A 10,047-nucleotide genomic window follows, 5' to 3' on the forward strand; every position below is an offset into this window, starting at 1 on the left:
AGACCCACACCCTCTTTGCAGAGCACATGTTTTGTAATACCTCCTTTACCTTGGAGTGGAGTTTGTACATGGTATTGCATAGTGACACATATAATTTTTTGGAAATTCAGTGTACTAACTAAATTTGAAAGAGGAATGAGCAGTTATTTATATTAATATTGATTTTCATATGTAACTGGTTAGTATGGCCACACTGGGAGCAGGTGGTGGGCAGAGGCCTTGCCCATGGGTGTGACTGACCAGTGCCCAGGGTGGGTGCCTACGTGCTGAGGAAAGAAAGGGAAGGAGGAAAGGCCTCCTTCAGCTCGTAGGGTAGCTGCATTCCTGGAAAGATGAATGTACATGAAAACCCAGCCAAATATTCATGCAGCAGTGTAAAATGGCATCAGGATGGGGTCTCGGATAATTCCAAACTAACTTGTATCTTCGTGAACACTCAGTGGAACACTCAAAAGTCATTCAAGATGAGGGCTGAGCTGCTCATCCCTGGTTCTTATGGCAGCACTGCTGCAGCAGTAACCAGAGCCCTGCGGCCTCTCAGATGCAGGGTCAGAATGTATGTGTCAGCTGGGTGAGTGCTTAGTGGGGGGCGTGGTCCCTCAGTGATTTGTTTGCTTTGTCTTTTGCTTAGTATCAGAAGCAATTTTTTTTTTTTTTTAATGTATGTTCTATAGGGTTTTTATCTGTGACTCAGTAAGACCTACAGTTAAACCAAGAGTGTGCCCTGAGTTCCTTGCTGACTTCATCTCTCATGCTGACTTCTGCTTGGGAAGGTTGTACAGCGGCATGTGGGGTCTTCTTTTTGATCTCTTTCGTGGCAAAAGCGTTTTCAGAACTTTTTTCCCATTTAAATAATCTTCGTAAAAGAAGGTTGACTGTTTTTCTAGTTGTGTGAGATTGTGACTGATCCTCCAGCTGTGGCTTCAGGCTTGACTTTGGGGTGCAGTCACCCCTCCTGTGCTGGACACTTGCCCAGAGCAGCCTCGTGGGAGATGTGGGTGGGGGGTGCAGGTGATGGTGTGCCTAAAGGTTCCCCACTGACCCTCTTTTTCCCTCTTTTCCAGTCCACACCTTCTCCATCCGCAGACCTCTTGGGTCTGGGGGCTGCACCACCTGCCCCTGTGGGCCCCCCACCTTCCTCTGGCGGGCTGCTTGTGGATGTGTTCTCAGACTCACCCTCCGCGGTTGCACCGCTGGCTCCCGGCTCTGAAGACAACTTTGCCAGGTAGTTGGTCTCTCATATCCTCAAGACCGGGACCCTCTCGGCCTCTGACCCCTGCCCTGGGCCCACAGTCAGCACCAGCTGGTTGGAGGGGGCCTCGGTCCTTCTTGTCCAGGCCCCTTCCTGGCAGAGCTCAGGGCGCTAGCCATGCTAGGCAGGTTTGCTCCTGGACAAGCCCTGCACCTTCAGGAACTGTCAGTTCTCACTAGAGAAAGGCAGCAACTTTCTCAAGAAGATCAGGTTAAAAAAAAAAAAAAAAGACCACAGGGGCTGGCCATGAGTGTGTGTACCTCCACAGCTGTGCCCCTGGTGCCCTACAGCCATTGTCTGGTCTGCACCCCCAGCTCCGGCCACAACCCCCCTGTGTGTGCTGTGTGCCTGGTGGGTGTCCGACCTTCCCTTTGTGTTCAGACACACTCCTCTGTTGCACCCTCCCACTGTATGTATCCCAGTCTGTCCTGAGGTGAGGTGTGTTCGATCTTCTCCTCTAGCAGCCCTGCCTTCCCTGCGTCTCGTCTGGCTTCAGCGAGGCTTCAGTCCTCCACTTGGCTCCTCTTCTGTCTTCAGGATGCCAGATGCCACATTGTTCTTCCTGGCATGTTTTCTTTCCTGCTTTTTTTGTGGTGTGGTTCCGTACCTTTTTCCTGTCTGCTCTCTGTCCCTTGTGTCTCTGCTGGTCTTAAATCTGGCCAGGAGGTGGGGGCAGGCCAGCCAGATGGACAGGAGCCTTTGTCCTGGGGTGTCATGGCCATGACCCCAGGATTCTGGTGCTTTTGCAGTTTTCCTCTCTTGGGGTTCATAGGGTCTGCTTCTTCTTGCTTCCTGTTGCTTGTTGAAGATGAGGAGGAGAGAGGCAGATTTGGATGGATGTCAGTTACCATCTTTGGCTTCTAGAAGTGCTGAGTTGGACATTGAAAAGCACCACAGACCCCAGGTTGTGAGGCCTTCGGTGCTGAAGCAGTGAGTGTCCTGGGGAGAGTGTCTGCTCTAAGCTGGGTGTATTGTTTTGGGCAGTGGTCCAGGGCAGGGACTTCACCTGGTGTTTGGGGTCCTCGTGTGTGTGCAGGTCTGCATAGAGTATGAGGGGGCAGGAGGCGTGGGGGCAGTTGCTGCAGCTGGAGCCCTGGCTGCTGTCTAAAGGGAGCTTGTCCGTGTCTTAGCTGCTGTGGGCAGGGTGTGGGTGGAGGTGCAGGTAGCACAGCTCAGGGTGTGGGAAGGCCTTTGTAGGCGGGCGTCAGGAGCCTCTCACCCCACAGGGTCAGGCTGTGGCTGAGGCCGTCCTTCAAAACCCACCATCCAACTATGTATTGGTTGTTAAGCTACATCTATCACCTAGCGGTCAGAGGTCAATGCCCTTGCCACTCCCTTGACAAATATCAGCTTAAACTGGTTTGCTCCAAACCAGCCTGGCCATGTCCACCACTGCAGGGCCTTGCATGTGGGGGTGGGGTGCAGGTGCAGCGGGCTGGCCCCTCCCTGGGTCTGCATTAGGGTGAGGGGTAAGTATGGGCGGAGCAGTGGCCCTGTGGGTGTGTGGACCTAGAGCCCTGCTGTCTGGTCACTTGTGTTTGTCCCCTTGAGATCACACAGCTCAGGTGTAATTGTGGAAAATGGTTGTGTGTACTGAGTGGAAGGCACTTTTTCTATGAGGCTTCATGTGCAGCTTGAGCAGCTTGAGCTGGGCAGAGAGCCGATTGTATTGAGATAAGGGTGCTGGATGAGGTGGAAGGGCAGCTGTGGAGACCAAGGGGAACATAGCTCTGTGGGGTGGATGCTGAGGTGGACCAGGCCCAGCCATTTCTGCTGCGGCTTTCTCCACATGAGGGGGACTGCAAGGGTGTTCCACACTGGTGGGCGTGCATACACAACAGCGGCACCTGAACCTCTGTAGGGTACCTGCAGGCTCCTCTATACAAAACAGGGTGAGGGCAGGGAGTGCAGGCTCTGAGCTTCTCCAGGCCAGCAACACAGTTGGACTCAGAGATTTCAGGGTATGGGGGCTGCTGCCATGGAGCATCTGTTTCCCACTGTCCCTGGATATCATAGAGGGCTCCACATGGCAGTGCCCATCCTGCCTGCCCACCCCACTGCCCACTGTGGAGCTTGCCTCCTCCTCCATGTGCGGACTAGGGAGCCCCCAGAGCAGGTGTCCAGAAGGCAGGGCTGGCTCCTGCTGCCTCAGTGACTGTGCTGCACCTCGCCCCTTTTGGTCTCGATTCACCATGTAATCGTGATTTATGGTAGAGGAGGCCAGGACACTTTATTTTTTTTTTATTATTTTTTTTTTTTAGGACACTTTAATATATATATGTAACATATGAGATAAATTTAAGCAAAACTAGAATACACGTTATTTTATATTTTCCTGATTCTGTGTAGTGTAGATACCATGTAGGGAGTCAAACCCTGGGCCTCTGTGGGATGCAGACACTAACCCTGCATTGAGGGGTGGGCATTGCTTGAGGTGGCCTGGCTGCTCTGCTAGTGGTTACCCCCAGATCTGTGGCCAGCGCCCTGCATCAGGTCTGGCCTGAGAGTGTGTGTTGGGCCCTGGTGTGCATGCTTGAGTCATGGAGAAGCCAGCCCTTGTGGAGGGCAGAACTTTGTCCTGCCCTGTCCTGTGTGACTACATCCCAGGTCTCTAGTGGGCACTTTAACTGGTGTTGTCTAGAATATTTTTCTACTTTACCATTACTTTGAGTCCCATAGAGCCTTTTCTGGCTTTTTTGTTTGTTACACTCTTTTTCAAAGCAAATCTTTATATTTTTGGGGCACCTGGGTGGCTCAGTGGGTGAAATGTCTGCCTTCAGCTCAGGTCATAGTCTCAGGGTCCTGGGATCAAGCCCCGCGTCGGGCTCCCTGTTCAGTGGGAAGCCTGCTTCTTCCTCTCCTCCTATTTTGTGTTCTCTGTTGCTATCTCTGTCTCTCTCAAAATAAATAAATAAAATCTTAAAAAAAAATCTTTATATTTTCATTGGGTGGCTCTGAGGGACTTACATGCTGTCCCTTCCTCCCAGATTCGTCTGTAAAAATAACGGTGTGCTGTTTGAAAATCAGCTGCTTCAAATTGGACTGAAGTCTGAATTCCGGCAGAATTTGGGTATGTGCTTTAATTACTTAATGAAAATCTTCAATCAGAAACAATAAGCAGAAAAAAATATGTGCATGTCACGCATCTGATAAGGTTCAGTTTCCAGAGTACACAGAAAAGTCCTAAATTTCAATAATTAAAAAAAAAGCCTGGTTCAAAGATGGGCAGAGGACCGGAGCAGACATCTCTCCAGAGAAGACATAGTGCTGACCAGTGGGCTCGGGGAGATGCCCGATGTCACTCCCCATCAGGGACGCACAGATCAAAGCTGACATGAGGATCCTCCTCGAGTCCTCAGGACAGCTACTGTCAGCAGAATGCAGAAACCTGTGTGGGAGGATGTGGAGGGTGGACCCTCGTTCACTGTCCAGTCGGCGGGGATGGAAGCTGGTGCAGCTGCTCTGGAAGACAATGTGGAGGTTCCTCTGAAAATCGAGAATGGAATGACCATATGATCCAGCAATTCCCCTTGTAGATATTTATCCAGAGTCAAGAGCAGGAACTGGAGCGGAAGCTCTACACCCATGTTCACGGCAGCTGATACATGGGAGCCACCCAAGTGTCCATCAGTGGACAAGGGGATAAATCTGGCCATCCGTATGCTAGATGGTCACTCAGCCTGAACAAGGAGGGATGCGCTGACACCTACCACAGCATGGGTGGACCTGGGGGACGTGATGCTGAGTGACACAGGCCAGACACCAGGGGACATATCCTGCAGAATTCCACCACACAGGTCCCTAGAGTCTCCAGATTCACAGGGACAGAGAGTGGACAGTGGTCAAAGGGCCGGGGGAGGGATGGGGTAATTGTCTCCTGGGGACAGAAAGTGGGCAGTGGCCACTGGGCTGGAGGGGATGGGGTTAATGTCTACTGGGGACAAAGAGTTGACGGTGGTCACAGGGACCAGGGGAGGGACGAGAGTCAGTGTTTCCTGGGGACAGAGAGTGGATGGTCACAGGGCCAGGGGAGGGATGTGGTCATTGTCTCTGGGGGCAGAAAGTGAACAGTGGTCAGTGTTGGGGAGAGATAGGGGTTGATGTCTCAGGGGGACAGAGTCTCTGTTAGGGATGATGGACAGTCCTGGAGATGAACAGTGGGAACGCTGCACAACAGTGTGAATGTGTGTAGTGCGCCTGAGCTGTGGGCTTAGAGATGGTGAAGATGGTACATTTTATGTTACATGTATTTTACCAAATTAAAAAAAAAAGCACTTTTGAGCGTCCCCCCAAGAAAACTGTCCACTGACTGTTGGGGTGCTGCTGGGAGGGCTTGAGGACCAAGGACTACCTGCTTCCCTCTTGGGCGTCGTCTCTGAGCCTTTTGAGGATGCAGGTTTCCATGTAGGAACAAAAGCAGGTGTGAATAGCAGGAGAGAAAGAGTGCATCTGCTTTCCAGGGATGTTTTAGGGACATTGTATGGACTAACAAAAACCTCCTGGGAACTCTGTGCTGGGAACGGGTGGTGAGGTGTCCGTCTTCTGGGCTGTGACTGCCCCCTGCATTCAGGGGCCAGGGGGTGGAGCTGCAGTTTGTCCTCAGTGGGGTATTTGAAGTTTACTTTCCATTCTGAGCTCAGAAGGTCCAGCCATGCTGACCAGGGGCATTGGTATTGGGGAGGCAGGTCTGGCCAGGCCTCCTTTCGAGCTCCCAGGTCACTGGTCCCAGTCAGGGCGCTCTCCCAAGAAAGGCCACATCTTAGATGGAGAGCTGGTGTTCTCCCAGCAGGGGGCACCATGACTCCCTGTCCACCCGTGACCCTGGCCCTCCCCTGGAGTTTGGATGATAACAGTGACTCTTGTGGTTTTCACTGTTAATGTTCAGGATGTGTGTGAAACATTGTGAATCGTGGTTTCCCTTCTAGGTCGGATGTTTATATTTTATGGAAATAAGACCTCCACGCAGTTTTTAAATTTCACTCCAACACTGATCTGTTCAGACGACCTTCAGACGAATATCCTTGGTTTCATCTCTTCTGTGTCCCCTGGCAGATGGGCATTTGGGATTTAGTGGAGGGTTTTGAGGAAGTTGTTCTTTATCAGGAGAGCCAGATGTTCTGGGGCTGTGGCAGCCTTGAGCCACTGTCTCCTCATTTCAGGGGAGCTGCTGGTAGCATGTGGGAAGCTGGCATGCAGGCATCTGCTGCCAGACTGTTTGGTTCCACAGACTCACTTTTGTTTTCCCTTTTTTCATTCTCCTGTCACATGATGTTTAAGCCCCTCTGAGCTCTGGTCTCCTCCGGGAGTCTTCCTGAGAGAGCGGCTGCTGACAGCAGAGTGAGTGTGGGCTGTGGCTGCCTGGCCCCAGGGCCTCACACCTGCACTATGCTGTGCTGGTCTTCAGCGGCTGTGTTCAGGTTGCAGCCTTGTCCCCATAAGTACCAGAAACGTGGTTAGAGTAGGACCGGCTGATGCCAGCTCCGGTATCCAGATCTTTTTTCAAGGATGGGCCAACCAGAGTGAGGCATCGAATGCCCCAGCTCACCTGACAAGGATACTGCCCGCCCCCCCAACCCCCGCCAAGGAGGTGATTGAAGCAGCAACCTGTTTGCAACAGGCCAGGTCTGTGTTTTTATTTTAAGGTAAATGTTGAACATAGATTGTTAAAGGCAAGTGTTTCCAATCAGTCATTAAAAATAACGTGTGTAGGATCAACTGTATTAATGATTTCTTCCAAGATGAGGAGCATGAGCTCTCTTACAGACCCCCTTCTATAACATTCCGGGGCTTACTTGGCTTGGGCATAATTCTCCAGTGTTGACATGTCAACATGGCCTCCTTGACACATACACATCTGAGCTTGCAGACCAAGCCCGTGGACCCGACTGTGGATGGTGGAGCCCAGGTGCAACAGGTTGTGAACATAGAGTGTGTGTCTGACTTCACGGAGGCACCAGTCCTCAACATCCAGTTCAGGTAAGGAGCTCATGGGCCAGTGAGTTGAATGACCAGCCTACTTTGGCTTGGAGCTTGGGGCTGTGGGGTCATGCCTGCACAGAGCCACGTCCTTGGGAGTCCTTCGTCCTAGGCGAGTCTCCACATCCTTCCTTTGGAGGTTGTTGTGAGGGCTAAGTGGGTAACCCAGATGAGTGGCATCACCCACCATGCACACTGCAGTGTTAGGTGCACAGCATGTAGAAGGTGTGTGCAGGGTCCTGGGAGGCCACTGTGAGACGGCGCTATTTCTGAGGTCCTGTGCTCTTTCATGAGAGAGAATGGGAGAGAGAGTGAGAGAGAGAGGCAGAGACATAAGCAGAGGGAAAAGCAGGCTCCCTGTGGGGAGCCCAATGCGGGACTCGATCCTGGGACCCTAGGATCACGACCTGAGCCGAAGGCAGACAGACATTCAACCACTGAGCGTCCCCATTTTGGTTGTTTTAAAAGACTTCTTTATTTTAGAGAAGGAAGAGCGGGGGGCGGTGGGCAGAAAGAATCTCAGGCTCCCAGCTAAGTGCAGAGTCTGATGCGGGGTTGATCCCAGCACCCCAAGATCACAGCCTGAGTGAAATCAAGAGTTGGACACCAACTGAGCCACCCCACGCCACCCCAGCGCCCTACGTTTTGATTATTAAAAAAAAAAAATGGATTTTGTATTACTACTCTGATCCTGGCTGTCATTTGTCAGTGAGTAGGACAGAATGTATGTGAATAACTGATTTCTGTAGGGTGTTTGTACGGTTCAAGTTTTGGAACAGCATGTTTTCGAACATTAAAAACACAGAGAACTGAAGACCGTACTTTGTAGAATTTAGGGAAATAGACCTGCAAATTTTTGTTTCATTCTGTAGGCAAATGCTTTTTTTAGTCTCTTTTCATAGCAAAAAGGAAAAATCCCATACAATTTAAACCAACTTGGAGTTGTAGGAAATGGGCTATGAGGAAAAGTGAGGAGATGTGGAAGCCTTAGCTGGGCCATCCTGCCTGAGGCCCATCCTTGACCTAGTCTGATGGGCCTAGTGGTGTCTGGCTGGAGCAGCACCCCTGGATGTGCATATAGAGGCTGTGCCACCCTTCCAGAACATTCCATCCCCCACCCCCCGACCACAGCAGCAGACATTCCCTGTGCCCTGCTGATTGGCACATTAGGGTTTTGGTTGTCTAGTTGAGTGTTAGGATTTCCGCTGCCCTTGTGCCCTGCTCACTGCGTCTCCATCTTACCCGTAGGTATGGGGGAACCTTTCAGAATGTGTCCGTTAAGCTGCCTATCACACTCAACAAATTTTTCCAGCCCACAGAAATGGCTTCTCAGGATTTCTTTCAGCGTTGGAAGCAGCTGAGCAGGTGAGTGCAGGGCCATGGGGCAGAGGGCAGGGCTCGGTCCTCCCATACTGACCAGGCTCGAGGTGGTGACTCCTGATTATACCTCACAGTCCCCAACAGGAAGTGCAGAACATTTTCAAAGCAAAGCACCCGATGGACACAGAAATCACCAAAGCCAAGGTAAGGCCCACTGATGGGCATTCCCAGGGTTGGGGTGCTTCCTGGTCTCTGGAGGTTGGTCGGTTGTGTTATTGTCCCTCCAAGGTCCCCAGTCTCACTGCCCTGCATGCCTGTCTATTGCACAGATCATTGGGTTTGGTTCTGCACTCCTTGAAGACGTAGATCCTAATCCTGCAAATTTCGTGGGGGCTGGTATCATACACACCAAAACCACCCAAATTGGATGCTTACTGCGTTTGGAACCAAATCTGCAAGCCCAGGTCAGACTTCTTGAGGAAATTGTTATATACACCCAAGTTGTGTGCTTGTTGTGGTGTCACGTGTGTTCTAAGTGGAGTCATCTGAGGAGTTCCCATAGATGTGTACACCTGTGTAACCTCCACCACCCTGCTGGTACATAGACCATTTCTGTCACCCCAGAAAGTTCCCTGAGGTCTGCTCTCCATCATTCTCAACCTCTTGTGGAGGCCGCCACTGTGGGGCTGCTGTTGGGCCAGCCTGGCCCTGCCCTCCAGTACTCAGCCCTGTAGCTGTGTGTGTGTGTGTGCCCTTTGGGTCCCCGTGGGCTTACCTAGTCCTATGGATGGGCACCTGGGCTCTCCCAGTGTGGGACCATTCTGAGTAGAGCTGCCGTGTGCCTCTGTGCAGCTGTCTTTCCTTTACTTGGGATGAGCTGCAGGCTCCTTCGGTCTGGGCACTGCCAGTTTTCCAGAGTTCTGTGCCCCATCTGCAGCATGCTCCACATGTTGCTGCCACTTGTTAATTGTTAAACTTTTTGTATTTTAGGTGCTTGAGAGTATACGTGTTTGCCTAAGTCTTTGTAAAAATGTGGGTGCCTCCAGGGAATTGCTGAGCAGGGGAGCCCGAGGGGCCATCTGCTGTCCCAGAGTACTCTGCTGAGGGTGCACGAGCCCGCATGTGGCCACTGACCTGCCGTGTTCTGTTTCAGATGTACCGACTCACGCTGCGCACGAGTAAAGAGACCGTCTCTCAGAGGTTGTGTGAATTGCTGTCAGAACAGTTTTGATCCACGAGGATGGAGGATCAGGCTCCTGTGTCTTGCATTTTTCTTCATCTGTGTCATTTGTCTTCATTGCTGTGCTGCAAATAAACAGCCCTGTGTACAGGCGTCTCTCAGCCTTGCTTCTCCAAACCAGATCCCTTTTGGGTTGGAGTGGGGATACTAGTGTGTGTTCAAGAACGAGAGGCTGAACTTGGATTACAGTGGGGCCAGAAGAAGGGAGCATGGGCCCAGGGTCGGTGTTCATAGAGATCAAGACAGTTCTGTACTTAAT

At 51.6% G+C, this 10,047-nt stretch overlaps 1 protein-coding gene across 4 annotated transcripts in view; it reads left to right on the top strand.

Moving 5' to 3' along the window:
- The window catches only part of AP2A2 (adaptor related protein complex 2 subunit alpha 2), a 96,017-nt gene extending 86,141 nt beyond the window's left edge, over positions 1–9,876 (top strand). For all 4 annotated transcript variants that reach the window (XM_025451911.3, XM_025451912.3, XM_025451909.3 and 1 more), the window contains 8 exons: positions 1,065–1,225; positions 4,240–4,322; positions 6,178–6,267; positions 7,105–7,228; positions 8,477–8,593; positions 8,683–8,752; positions 8,878–9,012; positions 9,702–9,876. In XM_025451911.3, coding sequence (XP_025307696.1) covers positions 1,065–1,225; positions 4,240–4,322; positions 6,178–6,267; positions 7,105–7,228; positions 8,477–8,593; positions 8,683–8,752; positions 8,878–9,012; positions 9,702–9,779 — 858 coding nt within the window. In that variant the 3' untranslated portion in view covers positions 9,780–9,876. The remainder of the gene's footprint in view (positions 1–1,064; positions 1,226–4,239; positions 4,323–6,177; positions 6,268–7,104; positions 7,229–8,476; positions 8,594–8,682; positions 8,753–8,877; positions 9,013–9,701) is intronic.
- The last annotated feature ends 171 nt before the right edge of the window (positions 9,877–10,047 follow it).

The sequence above is a fragment of the Canis lupus genome, chromosome 18, assembly GCF_003254725.2.
Source record: "Canis lupus dingo isolate Sandy chromosome 18, ASM325472v2, whole genome shotgun sequence".
Classification (NCBI taxonomy): domain Eukaryota; kingdom Metazoa; phylum Chordata; class Mammalia; order Carnivora; family Canidae; genus Canis; species Canis lupus.